Source organism: Anguilla rostrata, chromosome 6, assembly GCF_018555375.3.
Source record: "Anguilla rostrata isolate EN2019 chromosome 6, ASM1855537v3, whole genome shotgun sequence".
NCBI classification, from domain to species: Eukaryota; Metazoa; Chordata; class Actinopteri; order Anguilliformes; family Anguillidae; genus Anguilla; species Anguilla rostrata.
In genome coordinates this window covers 13,171,526-13,190,863 of record NC_057938.1, presented here as the reverse complement: position 1 = coordinate 13,190,863, position 19,338 = coordinate 13,171,526, and the positions used below count along the sequence as shown (strand labels likewise).

The 19,338-nt window shown below is 39.3% G+C and overlaps 1 protein-coding gene across 2 annotated transcripts; it reads left to right on the top strand.

The window, feature by feature from the left end:
- Window positions 1-9,862: 9,862 nt before the first annotated feature.
- LOC135256585 (UDP-N-acetylhexosamine pyrophosphorylase-like) lies at window positions 9,863-17,357 on the top strand. 2 transcript variants are annotated; one of them, XM_064338507.1, is made up of 10 exons: window positions 9,863-10,041; window positions 10,679-10,986; window positions 12,006-12,210; window positions 13,203-13,378; window positions 13,514-13,686; window positions 15,098-15,291; window positions 15,568-15,708; window positions 16,356-16,544; window positions 16,864-16,927; window positions 17,032-17,357. In XM_064338507.1, exons 2-10 carry the CDS (start codon window positions 10,710-10,712, stop codon window positions 17,119-17,121), a joined length of 1,509 nt encoding a protein of 502 aa, XP_064194577.1. In that variant the 5' UTR covers window positions 9,863-10,041; window positions 10,679-10,709; the 3' UTR covers window positions 17,122-17,357. The 2 variants fall into 2 exon arrangements, with proteins under 2 accessions (XP_064194577.1, XP_064194576.1); XM_064338506.1 differs by having other exon boundaries at window positions 16,861-16,927.
- Window positions 17,358-19,338: the final 1,981 nt, after the last annotated feature.

Sequence of the window (19,338 nt, the reverse complement as noted above, 5' to 3'; positions counted from 1 at the left end):
ACCTCAGTGAGGTCTTAATGACACCTTCTACAGGAGAATTGTCTGCTGATTGTTGGCATTTATTGTCAAAGCATGAACAGATAAACATGATTGGTTTGTTTATTGATTGACTACAACTGACTATAGGTTGAGTGGGTGAATGTGACTAGTCCATTTTTGGTTAATGGTTATGAAATGGATCCACAGACTCTCAGGGTAGTTCCAAAAAGAAAATCTCGGCTTAATACTAAATGATGTACAAGGAGTACTGCCAGTTTTATGTTTTCCTAGGGGGGGAAATGTTAACCTCCCTCCATCCAACATTAAACGACAAACTAATGTGAATAAATGTGTAGAATATCCATTGGTTACCTTGTGTGCAGTTTTGTGACAATCAAACCAAATTCTTCCCACTAAACCTTAGGTGATACACTGATGAGCATTTTGACAGAAAATGGCTTCCATTCATCCCCCAGGTGGGTACTGTACATTGGCGGTGATTCAGGTAAGTTGATCCTCACTCCCCCTCCCTTCACTTTGAGATGTTTGAAACTATCATTAATTTTAACAATTTATCTGTCCTTCTTATATTTAATCATCATCACTGATCATTTTGAATGATGCCTGCGTCTCATTTCCAGTGCAACTGCATATCCCCGATGCTTACTCCTATCCGGTGAGATTTATTCTTGCACATCAACTGAGCTCTCTGAATTTGTCTCGTGAAGGTTGGGCAGCCAATTTCCGATATTTTCTGCTAGATAAGAAGTCTGAGATTGATAGTGCAGAATCTCCAAGGTAATGAAGCTAGCCCGGCAAATAATTGATTCGTAACAATATAAGAATCCATAAGGATTTGTCAAAAAGAATATCAAATGGGGGAAAGAAATGTAAGTTATGGTCACTTTCACATGCATTATGATATGCTGATGTACAGATTAGGAGTTGAATAATATATTTTACAATGCATAAAATAAAACCTGGACTTATTGGGTTCTAGCTGCAGTAAAAATAGATTTGCCTCGAACTGAAAAAACCTTTTGAATTTAGAGAGGACCAGAGTGCAGCTGTGCAGCTACTCTTTCCCTGTGCCTTTGTGCGAATTTCGTCATTCTTTAATAAGCAGGATAAAGCTAAAAGCACACGAGCTGGGCTATGATTCTGTGGCAGAAGTTGTGCTAAGAAAAAGTTGCAAAGCTGCTGGGATCACTTTAATGTATATTTAATCAGTGAACACAAGCCATGGCATCTGTTATGGCTGTTATCACATTTGAGCGATTCAGCAACACCAGTTTGCCATTTCCAAAATGTGAGCGCCTCTTGGATATGAACATTTTTCATGTTTAGGAAAATCCAAATATATGTGAAAGTAGTCAGTTCTGTTTGCAGGTTAACACTGAGCTATTATCTGCGAACAGTATTGTGGGCTATTATTACTTTGCATAGCCAACAAGGTAATTCTATGGATGTCTACGTTTTTTTGGGGGAGTTTTGTCTTGCATGTTTTGGATCAGGGGAAAGTGTAAAATATTCAGGAATGGGATCCAACAGTAAGATGTGCTTGGTAACTGTTAAAAAATTAAGTAAATTAAGAAATATGTCTGGAGATGGTCCATTCATCCAGTCCACCCTCCCATGCTGGGGCGGCCCGTGGCATAAACGGTCTATGCGGTTGTTTAGGGCCACAACCACTAGGGGGGCCACACGATGCAATATTTATCTAAGGTAAATAACGTTATTTTCGCAATTATGTTATTCATCCCCTATCGCGGAACTAGCGGTATAAATTTGAAACGGAATGGCAACCGAACATTGCATAACAATGTAGTGCAAGAAGGATTTTACCAAGCGAAGCCCCCCCAACCCCCCCCCCCCCCCCCACCCCCACCCTCTGCTCGAGAGAGTCCAACACAACCCCCCTTGCTCGACAGAATCGAACAGCACTGCCACCGCCACCGCCCCCACCCCCCACTCGGACAGATTTGCTTAGGGCCACTAAAATCCTAGGGCTGGATTTTCTGCTCCCATGTGAATCCATGCCACCATTTCCACACCAGGCTAATGGCATGGATTAGAACCCATGAGTACTGGCCAGGGCAGCCCTTGACAGAGTCATCCCAACATATTTCTCATTTGCATCATCAGTGAATAGATTTCTTTTATAATAACCAATTTATTCTGATCATCATGTGGCATGTCCTGTTAAAGGTACTGGTACTCAGTGTGCTGAGTCTACACCAGTGTACTAATGTGTCCATGGGTCTGGTATCAAACCCTGCCTTGAGCTGGCTGTGGCAGTCCCACAAGGAAGTGCATAAACTGGAGGGAGAGATTCAGTCAGCATGTTCCCCTAAAATGCTGAGCATAGTTCAACCAATTTCAGAGTGGGAATGAGTTCAGAATGAGCAAGTTACTTAAGTTCACTGAAACTTATGAATAAATGTAACAAGAAACCCAGCAACCCAATTAGCAACATTTAGCCAGTCAGACTCCTATTATGTGGAACCGCATTACGGTAGAAGTGAACTGTGAACCAATTACTTACACTAAAAGGATCTGTCTCATTAGAGTATGTTATACCAATAAGAGAGCTCCCACTCCTGGCCTAATTTAAACTATGCAATGGTGGGAGCTAGATTTGGTTATTTTTTGGGAGCTGATAATAGCTGTATTCTTCTATCTATAGTATTGTAGTTATAACACCCACCTCTCATTAACTTATGTAAATCCATTGTGCAAACAGATATGTTCTTACAATCAATCAATATGTTCTACCTGGAAACAAAGTTGTTGGAAATATCATCATTATGAATGATGTTAAAGCGAAAATCCAAGAATTTCTTTTAATATTGTTTTTCTTTTATCAGGTTGCACGCTGTTGTGAGGAAGAGCTGTGGCAGAGCAATAGGCAGGTAGTTGTTCTCTGTCCTGCGGACACCACCAACTCCGTCTCCAGCTCAGCTAGTGATCTCCAGAGCTGCGTGGGACTCGAACCAAGTCAGCCCACGGCTCTCCATCGATGCTTGTGATGGAGGGAAACGGGAGCAGTGGGCACAAGGGCCAATCGTCTCCCCAGGACAGGTTTGCCGGGTCAAGTGGCGGCAGATCACACCACAGCGGTGGGAATGGGGGAGGGAGGCGGGCATAGCTATGGGCTGAGTCTGTTGAAGGTTGTGTTCTCCCACGCGCTGATTCAGATCCCAGCTTCCCGATTACGCCGCTATGCCGGTGAGTAATGTCAGAATAGTCCGTTTGGTAATGCTTCATTATGGTGGGAGGCTGGAGATCTGAGGCTCCAAACCTCCCATCTGTAAGGGAGAATTTTGTATCATTTTGATTTTCTTTCTGTAAAAGCTCAACGCTAGCAGAAACGCGCACGCTGTCAGCACTAAATCATTTCATAAAAATCTGAAGAGTACTTTGTTTTCTAGAAATACATATTTAAACACACATACCATACTCTAAAGCATAAAGGCAAAACTTAAATATTACAGGGTAGGTGAAATACAATACCTCTAGGCAGCAGGCTTGAATTAAATGTTAATTCAATAATTACTAAATCAAATATTTCTAATTGCATTTATTAATTGTAGTTAATTTAACCTTTTGAAATTTTATCAGATTGGCAATAGACAATGTGCTTATAACTATCCTTTTTTAAAGCCTCATTCTTTTTATCTGTATATTTTTTTCTGATAGGAGCATTGTAAATTAATTTTATTGAGACGGAACATGAGGTTAAACTTCTGTGCAGCTCATAATACAGTGTTTGAACACTCATTGCTTTTAAACTTGATATGATAGATCAATGTTTTTACTTCTCAGTCATTAACCAACACATGCATCATCAGGACGGGCCCAAATGGAACAAAATGTTATATTACAGGCCAGGTTGTAAATTGTGGCCATTGTGTCGAGGAAGGGAAGCAGACTTTTCCAGTTTTACTGGGGCAGAACAATGGGCAGGGATGGAAAACGAGCTGTGTTTTCAGAAACGGGGTGCCCTCTGCCCCTCAAACTACCTGCCTTTGCAACACTGCCTTCAATCTTCTGTCAGAAAAACTGAAAAGGAGCCTCATTGGTCTTCTCTCCTCCTCAATTTCCCCTCCACAGTTTCACATCTTCCTGCATCGGGAGGCCAGACACCATGAGAGCTTTGCTGGATTTGCTGGTTGAAGCAAAAAATGTGTTCTGATTTGCTGGTTCACTATGAACATGCATGAATCTATATGTGTGAACACATACAGTCCTGGAACCACCTAAAATCCACAAATTGAGTTAAGACAGATCAAAATGTACCCACACATTGTTGAAACAAAAGGAAATTGGTCATATAAAGAAATGCAGCTGCTTTGGTCCAATTCATGGACAAGTCTGCCATATTTTGTCCGTCCTTATTTTAGTATCCCAGCCTAAAATAAGGAAGGAAGGAGCTGGTTATAGAATCCATGTGAGTTCTTTCCCAAAAATGTATCAAACACAATTTACTTTCATCCACCATGAAATAATAATCCTGTTATTACATGATCTTATTAAAAGATTATTCTTCTTAAAATTATTTTCAGCTGATTAAAAAACCAACCCTCTCAGCAGTAGGAAAGTGATAACAAATTGCATGCAGAATTGTAGAATTAATAAAAAAGACACCATGCAAAGTAATTCTAAAGGACACTGAAGTGCTGCAGGTGTTTGCTGCCCTCTAGTGAAACTAACATAACAGTAGTTTATTTAGGGGTTTGAATACTGACCATATGCCATATGTGATTTGCCGAGTTTCATTTTATTTCTGATCTATACCCTAGACAATTGTACTTGATGTCTCAGGAAGGTCTCATTTGCACCTCAATTGGATGTGTGGTTTACAGATAACCATTTGGTCTACATATGAACATCACATAGGAACGTAAGGGAGCTTCCGGACTATAGGTATAGCAAACTGAGTTTAAGTATAGTCAGGGGGACACTGATGTACAACATGAATTAGTTAGTAGTTAGTACAATTTCAGTGCCACTGTTATTGAGCTCTGTTTCATTAAAACTATCCACACTCACAGGTATATCTACAACTGAACTTTTTTACCATACTAGTGCTGAGTGTAAAGAGCTGCCTACTCTCCGGTGAACATGCTGAGACTATTTTCCAGCTCTGTTCCTGTGGAAGTCAGTTTTGCCCTCTTCATTTTCAACAGAGTGAGTAGTTTGATAAGGCACAATTCAACACTTTTTCCTGGCTGCTCCACAAATGTTGAACTAAACAATGTGCACTTGTGTTTAAAATATTTTAAATTCTGCAATAATATTACTGAGAACCATCGCCCAAATTGGCAGGAAGAACCACAATCAGGAACATCCTGTTAAAAATAGCCTTTATCAAATATATAAATCAATATATACAATTAGCCATCCCATGGGAAAAAATAGTGTACTAAGCATACTTTAAGCATTCTTCAGTATAAAGTAGTATACGTCAGGTATACTTCAGCATGCTATTTTTTCACATGGGATTTTATATGTCTAACTCATTTGTTAGTTCTTGTTATGCTTGCCATTATGTTTTTGCTGCATTTACTGTATACTGTTTATACATTTAGTAGAGGTAGAAGAAGGAAATAAAATCAGACAGAAATGTCCTCGTAACACATTGGGATTAGACCAACTGCAGGAAGGGATGAGAACCTAAGAGATATTCTCGCTCTAAAGCTGATAGGCGAGCAGAGAAAGGGAATCGTGTTTGGTGCAAATCCAAGTTGATCCAGAGCATGCCTTGTCGAAACAGTTTGTGGTAACTTATGTTTATAAATGTGATGTATTCATATACAGTCTGACCAAAGAGCATTAAGCTGGAGCTTGCAGTCAGCCTGGCTACAGTCTGCTTCCAGTGAAAAAGGTGTGCTATCAGGGCCACATGGAATGTTCAATCGATGTATACAGAAGATGCTCTGAATATCTTCTGGAAAAAAAGAATAAAATAATGCCTTTTGATTTTTATGTTTGACAAATAATGTGCGAGGGATTGACCATGTGGGTCTCGCTGTTTGTTTTTTTAAGGTGTAGCTGAACTCTAAATCCAGTTCACTCTCCTCTCCAGTCTCACTCCATTTTTGTGGTTAAAATACTCAATAAATAAAGCAGACCAATTAAATGGGATTTGGTCTTCACCAGATGTTTTATTTCACTTAAACGTTTTATAAAGTCTAAATACAAACATTCAACTGAGAATTGAGTTTGCAGAAGTAATTTTAATACCACTTTCCAGAGAAGGATGGTCTATTAATCAAGAAGCTAATGAATCTAGTTAATGGAGACAGACTTAGTCATTAGCCTGCATTGATTGTGCAAATTTGTGTGGAAACGGCATCGTGCTTTGTAAGAACAGGTTGGCTGAACCCCCACAGTTGACATTAGAGTGTAATATGCTTTATAATCTAGAATCAATACAGAGGACCTAACTCAAAGAATCATCATTATATTTGAGATTGTTTTTCCAGCTCAGTCTTCCACAGCTATCAGATAGACAACAAAATTACCATATGCCATATCGTTTACCATTTCACATCCTCTTGTAACAATGTCAAGCCAATTTCCGAAAAAATAATTTTAAAAAGATCATTTAGCCTTATATTTGCGGTTATTTTAATTGTTTCCTTTGACAGAATACAGCAGTAAGGTATGACATATTCAAATGGCAATTATTTCTAATCTGAATAGTTTAAGATTTCACTTGCTTTTGAGTACCGTCAAAGATCTCTTCTGGAAAAAATATGATAATTTCTCTGTACTTTTTTAGAGCTTCTTAAATCCACTTTATAAATGACTTATGTAGCTTTTCTGTTCCTTTGATGTGTATTCAAACATATTTCCAGTGGCTGACAATAGTGCAAGAAAGTGGGTCAACAGTATGTGGGGAATAATCACATTTGCGGAAGTAGGTTGGTAATTAAAACATGAAAATTCTGTCTAAATTTGCATTAATATTGTACTTCGTCTTATGCGATCTAACATAAAATTATCTACTGTGTGTTATGCTACCAAACCCCTCACCATAGACCTCTTCCAAATTGCATATTTGTGTGAATGTTAAAAACTGTCTACATTTTAAGGTGAATAGAAATTAGTAATGTAACAATTGTATATAATAACCCTTTTATTTATGTAAGTACTTTCCATGTCAAAGTTGTTATGGGCACTTAATCTGTGGCACTACACAAAGGTTTTCACATAGTATGAGTCTTTGTTTCCCGAGAGGAAGATCACAGGATGGTGCCTTCAAGAACCAAAGATCAGCAGTTAGCCTTTGAACAAAATCCTAAATTCAAAACATTCTTTATTTACTTTTTTCATCCCCAAATATGACAGATTTCGTTTTTATGAATAAATTATATATGTTCAATATTTAATCAGAGAAGTAAAGCCAGTGGAGTAAATAAATCCATATACTGTTTCTGTTTACTCTGTGTTGTAAGATATGCAAGGGAATTACATGTGCTAATTACCATTTTAACCCATACATAATGCAATGCATTTTAGTTTGATCAATGATTGGATATTTTCTGCTAGAGATTAATGAAATGTGTTTATGGTCAGAATCATCTCAGAAGTTCCTTGTTGTTTCATGAGACAGATTCTAAATTATGGTGGATTTGATGATTCCATCAAACCTTCGTATTAAATTGCATTATTAACTAAAAGCATTCATCCCACATGTTACATATCAGAAGCTTATTCCCCAAAGACAGTAAGACATGATCGCCCTAGCTGAGCAGTAACAGTCAGTATGAGCATTTCCAGTTCAGTTCTGTTTGTTTTTCTTAAAATTAAGGGCATGCAAAATAAATTTTCATGGTAAAATACAAGCAAAACTATGTTAATTTGTCATAGTAAAACACAAGATCAAAATTATGACTACTCACTTGACGGACACAAAGTTAAGGGAGAACAGTAACTAACAAATGCCAACATCTGCACTAGCCTAGCATATTTCTAGATAAACCTTTTCATCCGCTTACCGTCACTTGTTTTTCTGTGATGGGAACATCAGAGAACAGTGTTAACATGATCTATCATTTGTGATGCAATCAACCTGCAAGTAACAGATTTTGTAAAACAAAATACAACATAAGGCTGTCATATCTACACACATGCACAAACACTACTTTCAAGTACCAAATACCATTATTATCTACAGATGGATTCTTCAAATGAGTATGCCAATCGCCCAAAATATTCATTAAAAGCATTACATTAAAAAATCGCTTAGAGACCTAGTATGAGCTCAAAACTTCAATATTACTACTTTTGGTAATAATAATAACCACCATTACAATTGCAAATACTATGACACTCAATTTTTAAAACGTAAGGATAGGGATGTTATTGAATTGAACAGGGCTATTCAGCAAAATGCTACGCATGATCATCAAAACGTCCTTTCTGTAACATGTATCATCACCGCCCCCTGGTGGGATAGAATGACATTTGAAGCATTTGTATGTACTGAACTATCCTGAACATGAACACCAAGGGTGGGGGGGCGGGGCGCGAGGACACACACCCACTAACAATGCCCACATCTGCCCACTCTAGGCCTAGGCCTATATTTCTTGTATGATAAACCTTTTTCATCCAGCTTACCGGATTTTTTTCTGTGAGGAGCTCAGGCAGACGTGTTAAACTATGATTATGCATGTGTGATGGGCAAATAACGTGAAGTTAATTCAGATTTTTAAACAAGAAAATAAGGTGGTCATATTACACTGACTAATGCCATCCAGAACACTTTTCAACGATACAAATAGCCATTATTAATCAAGATGTGATCTTTGCAATTGACTGTTAGTGTCAACGCCGCAAGAAGTAATATAAAAGCTACATTAGACACAATGCTAGAGCCATGTTGAGCTCAACAACTCCAGAACTAACTTTTGCTCTTTCACACCCCCAACACCTTGCAATTCTTCCCACATGGTTTGTGCACCAACGTGGTGTGGGAGTTATTGCATTGGCTTGAATGTCTACTGGATGATTGAAAAAAAGTTAAATGTAAAACCACCAAATGATGCTCTTTTTACAAAGGGAGAAATGTATTTGGTGGGCACTCTTTTGAATTCCTGTCTCATTCATGATTATCAACCTACTGTATCTGGTACATAGCATTTAATGAGCCCATAGTTTTATTCTTACTTTATGCCCTGCCTTCACAGCAGAAAATGTAGTTATATATACTTTGAAGCTACCTAATTGTAACCACCAAACATTGTTATAACTGGGACGGCGGTGTTATAATGGCTAAGTAGTTGGTCTTGTAACCTACAGGTCGTAGGTTCGATTCCCCAGTAGGACACTGCCGCCGTATCCTTGAGCAAGGTACTTAACCTGCATTGCTCCAGTATATATTCAGCTGTATAATTGGATACAATGTAAGTCGCTCACATAGAGAGTAGGAATTATTACGTGGTGCGGAAGCACTAAATGCGTACGGGATATCGGTTTCGATATTTAAGCCACCTGCTTCTGATTGGGTAAATGTGGTCACATATTTGATAGGCTGCTCTCAGAAATATGTTGGTTATGGTGTCTCCCCATGTTTGGATTTGTTCAAAGTTTTACTGAAAAATAAAATAAAACTTTGAACCAGATCTGTACGACCTCCTGTACAAGTATCAGCTCATGCGAATTCTGTAATGGTGTTTGCTTACCATGTCAAGTCATTACATTACATTACAGGCATTTGGCAGACGCTCTTATCCAGAGCGACGTACAACAACGTGTATAACCATAACCAGGAACAAGAATGTCGAAAACCCTAGAGAAGTACCATTCCAAGTGCAGGGAACAACCACGTGGTTTTTTATTTTATTTTATTTTTATTTTTTTTTCCATGCCCATTCCATATTTTAATTGCGAATAGCTTTTAATAACTGCGTTCTCGGCGTCACGTCAGTTCACGGGTGAGTAATTGAAATACGTAGGCGTGGAAATGAGTTAGGATGTGAAACGAGTCGGTATTGCTACACTACTAACCTTAAAGTTAGTGGAAGCAATCGGTAGCGAGGAACGTTTTCGGTAAGTTGAAAAATGTATACTTTACGGCTGCGTTCAGTCATATTTTGAAAGAAACAACAGTGTATTTTAAATTCGGATGCCACAAGATGCAATTTCCTTGGACATCTGAAACAGTGTCCCTTGACCCTATAGCGCTTTAGGTACTATCATTTTCGCCAAATGAAACCCCTGTCATACGAGAAATGTGAGACAGAGGTGTTACGGGTATTACATTTTGCTTGCTAGCTTGCTGGGACATCCCATTTACCTATGGATGGGTATTTTCATAGTTGTGTACACTGTTTGGATATATAGGTTTTGACATTATAGCTAACTTTTTCATTGTATAACCAGTCAGGTAAATAGGACATCTGGTTATTATGCCAAACCTGTCTGACCAGCTCTTCGTCAGATTCATTTTTACAGGTGTGGCTGGAATGCATTGTAGCACAAATCATTTAATATGAGTTCTTGCTGAACAATATTTTGTAATTTCAATCTATTGACAGAATCTTCCATTGTGATTTTTCTGTAAAACGTGACATCCCATCATTCCCGCCCTACACAAAATTAGAAGCATGCACAGGTCATTGTATGTGGGGTGCAATTATTTTGTGGTAGACACTGAGTCCGGTGTTTCTTCCTGATGCCAATGCAGCTGTTGATTGTGAGAAGACTGAGACGCTATCATGGACATTAGTGGTGTAGAACAGAGACTGAAAGAGGCTGGCCAGTCTCACCTGCTGCATTTATGGCTGGAGCTGGGTCCAGAGGAACAAGCCCAACTACTCCAGGACCTGGGAAGCCTGGACTTCCAGGAGATCAATCGGTTCTTTCGCTGTGCCATGGAAAGTTCCAGTGGCGGCGAGAAGGAGAAGCTGGATAGCAGGATGGAGCCTGTGCCCAGGGAAGCACTGGGCAGCGTCACACGTGACCGAGAAAGGCTGGAGACCTGGAAGGGAATCGGTAAGGTCCCTTATAGGGTACTTATAGTGTACCCCTATAGTACAGGTATTATTATAGATTAACCAAGTAATGGTTAATCCATCATTAACCATTCATTAACCATACTCTTAAGATTGATACTCTTTCAACCTTCTGTAGACACTGAAATATTCCTTTTTGATGCATCTTCTGACAATTTGTTTCAATGGATGGTAAGAACCATTGGAAACTCCAGTTTCTATTTGTAACCTCCTGTAGATAAGAAAAGGAGAGGACAGAAGAAATATAGACACGTCCACCGGGCTAGTTTGTAATCATATCTGTGGTTCTGTCTCTCTTCTGTTGACACCAAAACAGTCCAATTTGATACATCACCTGAAAATTCATTAAGGGACATTGCCGAAGACAATAAAATTTCAATGGATGTCCAGGAGGTCACTAAAAATCTTGGTATATAGTGATATGACAATCTATAATTATATCTGTGCTAATATCAAGAGCTTTTCCTGAAGCAGGTCTATTGCTACGATTCCTAAAGATGTTACACAAGGGTTACTAGTGCTACACCTTGCTGTTCTCTTATTGTAGAGGATACACATTTAGGTGTTTTTGTTTTTGGATTTTTGCTCACTGGCACTGGGATATTTTATCTCTCACCTTGTCAGACCTTGGCCACATCTTGTGAAGTGTAATACTCTAATTAGAGTGCTTCATTATTCTCTTTGCACTGATTAGATTTAGCTGTTTGGCAAAACTTAAGTCTTGCAATTTAGAGTTATTTGCAAAGCTGTCTAGACTTAAGATTTTTTCATTTTTTAAATGATTAAATCATTCAATAAATGGTTAATAAGTAACATAGTTCACATTGATTACTTCGCGTTTTTCACAGTGACCTTTTACAGTAAGTTGCTCTGGACAAAAGTGTCTGCAACATTAATAAATTTGAATGTAATGAAGGCGAGTAGTGCTATCCAGAGCTAAAGGAAAATAAATGGCCATATTTCTGTGTTCATCTCATTTACTGTTCTCTAATCTCCCAGGACTACGTCACATTTCCCAGAACAAAGTGGCAGTCCTCCTGCTGGCAGGTGGTCAGGGAACCAGGCTGGGAGTCCCGTACCCCAAAGGAATGTACGATGTGGGGCTGCCGTCCCGAAAGTCCCTCTTCCAGCTCCAGGCGGAGCGGATACTGAGGCTGGAGCAGCTTGCAGAACAGACACACCAGACAAAGTGTTGCATTCCCTGGTAAGAGCTTCCCCTGCCTTCAGATGAAGCATGTTAGCAAGGGCCTGTATAACAAGGGCCTGTAGAGCAGTTTACCAAACTGTCCTGGGAACTCCTGCCAGCTTTTTTTTTTTAGCTAAAAAGTGTTTTTTTTTTTGTTTGTTTGTTTTTTGAGGACTGCATTCTGTTATGTGGTTTATATTATGTACACGTCACTGACAGGCAAATTCATATTGCAGACTAAAACTGACAAAATTTGACCTTATAATACTTTTATGTATATGCAGTTGGACCATATTATTGTAACTGAATATGTATTTGTACTGTACTTTATTTTGAAACCATGTGGAAGTCAACCAGTGTTGACATCTGAACAGACCACGAGCAAAAATTAATTTTGCCAGCTTAGACTTCAGCAGAACCTTAAAATGAACCCCAGAGAAAGTGTTTAGCTGGCTGTCCCAAATTGATTTCCACCGTGAGGTTGAATTTAGAGCCGAGCGCTTGTGCCCAGCTATATATCCTCATAGCAGCACTCCGGGGGCTTTTTGAGTGCGTCCAGCCACTCAGTGTAATTAGAGCAAATAAATCTGTTGGATTCGGCTTTGAGAATTTGGCAGGGACGGCGAGTCCTGCCCTGTGGGTGTTCAGGAACAGGTTCGGACCCCTAGGCTTCACCGTGCCTGTGAGAGTCCTGCTACAAGAGGACCTGAGTTTTCACATCTGACCTGCTTCCAAAAAGCACTATTAGTCAGATCTCACAAGGAAAACCCCTTGCACTTATTTCCTTATTACTGTCACTATGGGCAAAATTAATGTCATTTTCTTTTTCAGTCTTATACCATGTCCTCTTATGAATATTAATAAAGAATTTATAAATGAGCACTTAGAGGTTCAGCAATGAGTAAGACCTAACTATCAGGTGGCCCTATGGTTTAGTGGTAGAGTGACTGCACATGTTTTCTAAATCTGAATTCAAAGGAGAAGAAGTGATGCCACTTTGTTCCCATCAGGTACATAATGACCAGCGCACGAACCATGGCTGCCACCAGAGAGTTCCTTTCCCGCCACAACTTTTTTGGCCTGCGTAAAGAAAATGTCATTCTCTTCCAACAAGGCATGCTGCCAGCCATGGATTACTCTGGAAAGATCATTCTGGAAGCCAAAGGCAAGATCTCCATGGCACCAGGTAAGTTTGCGAGACTTACATAACCAATCTCAGCAGGCACTCTGAGGGAAAAAGGAGACTTTTTACAAAAGATTTCCATGAGATTTTTTTGCTTACACTGAAAGATTTGTATTTACGACCACTTTTCCGTTTCAGATGGGAACGGAGGGCTGTACCGGGCCCTGGGGACCCAGGGGATTGTGGGAGACATGGAGCAAAGGGGGATCGAGTGTGTCCATGTGTATGGTGTGGATAACATCCTGGTGAAGGTGGCAGACCCTTCCTTCATTGGCTTCTGCATAGAGAAGGGTGCGGACTGTGGTGCCAAGGTCAGTTCTGGAGTAAACCAATGTTAATAACAACACAAGAGATTATTATGGGATGCAGGGACCCTCAGACTGATTTATTTAATGGTAGACAAGATGGGCGGGCTGAAAGTTCATGAAAACACAAATAATGCTAAATCAAAGAGCAGCCTTCCTTTTTTTCCCCTCTGTTAAACCATTGGGCAGTGCTCTACAAAACTAGGTTTTGTGACAGGAGATAGTGACAGCATATTTTCAAAGAACAGGTCAAATTTATGAGTGCAAGTGCAGTTTTACTAGCTCAGATACCCATTGGAAGGTTCTGTGATCCGTGGATTGCATCACACATTGAACATAATTGTGTCAGTATTTTCTGATCTGTATTGCAGAATCCTTCACATTGACCATTAAAGGTTTTCCAGTTGAACAAGTTATGACCAGGTTTGTCACCTACATAAGATTTACTGGAACAAAAAATAACATATACGGAGTAGTAGTTTGGTTGTCCTGGATTAGGCATTTTGATTATTAGTGCCACATACAGTATTGTTAATTTTTCTGTGTAATATTGGCGAATAGGCTTGAGGCAATACAGATTTTGGTTGTGGGCGAAGTGGTATTAAGCACAATTAAGAAAATGAGTGGTGTTATCTACTAACACCAAAGATCTTAATAAAAACAGAACGCAATGGTGATCCTTTTGTTGAAAAATAATAGGCCGTAGGCTGTAGTTTTGTTATTTTAACACTAGAGGGAAATATAGGCCTAGAAATGGTTGGAAACTATACAGTGTTGGTGAACACTCCAAAATCACAAGAATGAGGCAAGGGTTTGTTGGGTCTTGTTCACCCTGTGAAATAAGGAACCAAACCCAAGGAGGCAGGTGAGGTGATTTAATTGATAAATGAAGTGCTTCATTACAACAAAAAAGCAGATTCCTTGGCTCTCCAGGAAAAGAGGTTACCAGGTTACATCTGGCTGATAAAATGCATATTCATTTAAATATTTCATATAATAATTGAAAATCTGAATTTTGATGAACATTTCATCTATATAATATATAATTTATAATAAATATAAAAGTACAAGTTTTTCTTTTTTTTTTTCAAATATAACAGGACAAGTTTTTCAAATTTTTTGTTGTTTCGTTTTTAAGAACTTCACCACCACCACTTGAGTAACTGCTGTGCCCATTCCTACCTCGTACAGTGCACTTCAGCTGGAGCACATGTTGTCCTTTCGAATTAAGGCATCATTAAATGGTGAACCTGGCTTCCCTTGGTGGGATCACCTATGGCTGCAGACTCTGCAGATTTTGTATCTGCTGCGCAGTTTTCTATGGCATCCTGGAATTGTCACTGAGGAAAAACATGGAACAACCATGTAGAGACTGTGAAATTTGTGCTGACATAATGTGCGCCTGTGTTGTCTCCAGGTGGTAGAGAAGACCGACCCCGCAGAGCCGGTGGGAGTGCTCTGCAAGGTGGACGGGCGCTACCAGGTGGTGGAGTACAGCGAAATCACCTCAGAGACTGCCGAGAAGCGTGGCCCAGACACGCACCTAGTGTTCAACGCTGGAAACATCACCAACCATTTCTTCACCCTGTCCTTCCTCAAGGACGTGGTAAAGTACGTCAGGCATTGTCGTTTGAGTGCCACATGAAGGACCTGAGGGTTACCGACAAAGTGCTTACAAATTCCCAGCTTTGACTTTCCTCCTGCTTGAATTAAGAACTTAAATGAAGTTTATTTGACTTTTTAAATGAGAGGTTTAATCCATTTCGTTTTGATTTATTCCTACTTGACAGGTATGTGGCTGAAAATAATCAATTCAGATTTTGCCAATATTGTCGCAGATACATTTGTAATGTGTATTACATGAAGGTGTCTGTCTGTCTATGTCAGCCTTCATGAGCCCAGGTTACGACACCACGTGGCACGGAAGAAAATCCCATTCGTGAATGCAAAAGGACAGCTAATCAAACCGGATAGTCCGAACGGGATCAAAATGGAGAAATTCATCTTTGACATCTTCCAGTTTGCCAAGTGAGTGCAGTAATTTTCCAGGCTGGCTCAGTGTTCTTTAGCCCAAAAGAGCCATAAAGGCAGACTGTGGGACTGCTGGAATTCTTGGTCTGTGTAGTTAACATTCACATGGCATAACTTAGACCTTTGAGACCAAAGAAAATGTAGAAATACCAGCTGTTGGTTGGGATTTCAGTCAATTTTTGTGTGTAAAAATAATTCCGCTTCTTTGAAATCAGACTTGGGAATATTGTATTGTCTATTTTATTATGTAATATATTATATCTATATTGATTATATTCACCTTTTTTGGATATGGAAATCCAAATATAGATAATGGATTAATATAAGGATGTGCTAACATATGAACAAGCTATTGTTGATGAATGTTAGGTGATTTAGAGCTATCTAATTTAATGTTTAATTTTCAGCTTTTTATCTTTATCGTGGTGGTCTGTTCTATTGTAACACTGAAAAGTATGTTTTGCATTCATCAAATTTAATGACAAAGGTTTATTGAATTCAGGCCAATATCTACATTCCGACAGTGTTTCCAAAGGCAGATCTTGACTAATCCCTAACCGGTGCATAAGAAGCTTGTGTGTTTTCTGGAGCGTATTCATGGATGCCCCTGAAAAAAATCTGTCCTGTTTTTGGGTGGCTAACAGGACATTTGTAGTGTATGAGGTTGTGAGGGATGATGAGTTCTCAGCCCTGAAAAATGCCGATAGCCAAAATGGGAAGGATAGCCCCACCACCGCCCGCCAAGCCCTGATGGCACTGCACCAGCGCTGGGTCCTAAATGCCGGCGGCCATTTCATCAGCAAGACTGGCACCCAGCTCCCTGCTGTCCACAGGTGAGCTCCTCCTTGTGTCACCTATCCCAGAATCCTCCCAGAACTATTTTGTTTTCACATAATGTTGTTTTTAAATCGTAGGTTTATAATTGAAGACATTCTGTATGGTTGTACTAATCAATTTTTTTTAAATTCAATTCTTATATCTCTGTTAATTGTTTTTTCATCACTCTAAGGTTACAGTAAGTCATTGGAAATATTTGACTAAAGAATTACAGTGAACCATGCTGTTTAGATCATTTATGATCTCTGTGTGAAGTGTTTTTGGAAGTCAACTGAAGATGTTGACACTATCCATCCCTTTCATCCAATGTTTCAGTAATGGTGCAGCAGATCAGCCAATCATATGTGAAATCTCTCCACTGGTCTCCTATGGAGGAGAGGTGAGTTTGAAAACTAATTTTAATGTCACAGAGCTTTAGATCTGCTAACATCATGAAATTCGTCCTTTACCAAATTAACATTCCTACTCATTCCTTTTTTGCAGGGCTTGGAGAGAATGGTTAATGGCAAAAAGTTCTGCTCTCCCTTGGTTATTGATGAAGCTGGCGTTCATCAACCAGCGTTGGGTGAATAATGTACAGTATGTCAAGAGGCTGGTGGAAGACCAAATAAACGTGCTATATGTGGCAAATCTTTTAAGGATATCTACCAAAGAAGTTCTTATGCCCTAAACTGCAGGGAAACAATGTTCTACAGCAGCTGGAATGACCCATGCAAAGACCTACTTTTATATGAATAAAGTCTTCTGTGTTAAAATGAACCTCTTGCACATACCGCCAATAATCACTAATACATTTTATGCAAATGAGATTCTTTTTAATGTATTTTATTTACACAGAAATGTTTTAGGGCTCTATGTGCTATGTATCTTTCTTATCCTTGCTGTGATTTTTATTGATGACAAACAAGCAGTATTTGATTAAGGAGAATGCTGCCTTTAACTTTTCTCAGCTCTGTAACTATGTGTTGATAGGAGCAGAACTGCATGGGAGATTCCAGACCTCTGAAATCAGTAGTTTCCAGCACATGGCTTATGTGGGAGTTTAAGTTCAGCTGGATTGTGTTAAATGGCCTAGGCCTTTCAGGAAATATAGCTCACTCATTTCTTAATGTAGCTTTGCTCCTCACTGTCAAAACATACATCTTTCACAGTTAAAATGCATTAAGCTTCTTTCTGGAGTGTTCCGGACAATCTTCAGTGCTAAATGTAAAATATCTAATTTGTCTAATCATATTCTGGTAAAGAGGATAAATTAAATATTTGGGTTAATGGAATGAGGGTATTGAAAATGTATGTAGCAAAAAAAAAGAAAAAATGTATTAATTGATTCTGTTGAATGACCTGGATGCATGTTGAGTGCTTTCTTTAATGATGGGGACTTGATTTCAGGTGCCTTTTTTGACAGTGGACCACCCAGTGGTCTGGTATCAAATCTTGCCCACCCTAATCCTGTCTTTGGTCAGCAGCCAGGCAAGGCAGTGAATGCTGTTGCATCACCCAGGGAGGGGGAGTATCAGTTGTCAGAATATTCCTCATGTCATTATCCTCCTCCAATGACCCATGAATGGTACTCCTCAGAAGAAATGACATTTGAGCTATGGGGCTGTGGGGTGAAAATAAGCTACGGCTGGCAAGATCTCTGTCGGTTAATAACTAACAAAGAAATTTCTAAAATGAAACAGTCCTAAGAATACAAGGGGACAAAAACATCAGATTCAACCTTTCATCAGTCCATTTATATGTTATGTTTTCAGCTATGTCACAAATAATTGAATGTGTAATGGAGTGAGAACACCTTATTTTGCATACTGTTTATTGATGATTTACTGTAAAATAGATTATGACCACAGCACAAAAAAAGTCCTTCAGCTAAAGGCTCCTGGCGGGATAAAGTAAGTATCCTGTTTAACATGACTTCCATTCACTCTTAGTTTAGCCAGTTTTAAATGATCTTTTGTGAACATAAAATGCAGGTTTAGTTTAGCTAACTGCAGGGCTGTCATTAGAGGCCAACAGCTTCAGGGGGGCCCAGAACTGGAGAGGGTCCACAAAGATTTCAGTAGGATGTATGAATTAATTCAAAAGAGAGCCCAGAGCAATATTCTTTCAGGGGGATCAGAATTCCTAGCTACGCCCCTGGCTAGCCATCATAGGCAACACTGCTGGCTGAAGTCTTGGATATTGTACCACAGTAATGCCTTTTTGCTATTTTACAGTTGTTATGTTAGAATGTAGACTTTTGTGTGAGAAAGCCTTGCATTTGAACTCTTTCAGACAAACATTTTAGAGAACATAAATATTCATGTGCAGTGCACTGCTGGTTTGAGGAGGGCCTCAGTGCATCTGGGAAGGCGGCTATATAATTATCTGAGTGAGTGAGTGCACAACCGCAGCGCATAAAGGGCAATTAGCACATGTGACTGCCTGTTGCCTCTCCTTCCAGCAAATACGCTGTGAGCAGACCAGGCAGGCCAGGTGTTTTTAGTCTGCAGTATTTAAACCAAACATGCCTTGCGAATATATGTCATATTATGCCACGCGTTGAACACCGTTTACCTTGGGTAACTAACACACACATAGACACATAAACAATTGAAATTGTATTAAATATGCAATTACTGTTTTTCCAGTGGAATACACTTTTTAAAGTGGGAGAGGGTAACTGCTGCATATTAAATGACATCCTTATAGTTTTATTGCCACAATGTTGGAAGCACAAAATCATCTAGAATATCATTGCATTAAGATATGCCTTCACTGGAACTAAGGTTATAAAGTGTAGTGTATAAC

Bases quoted from the DNA above. Each gene is read 5' to 3' on its own strand.
- LOC135256585 (XM_064338506.1), top strand. From the start codon at position 10,710: ATGGACATTAGTGGTGTAGAACAGAGACTGAAAGAGGCTGGCCAGTCT. The intron at 10,987-12,005 runs GTAAGGTCCCTT...CTAATCTCCCAG, and splicing joins GGAGACCTGGAAGGGAATCG to GACTACGTCACATTTCCCAG. The intron at 12,211-13,202 runs GTAAGAGCTTCC...TGTTCCCATCAG, and splicing joins ACAAAGTGTTGCATTCCCTG to GTACATAATGACCAGCGCAC.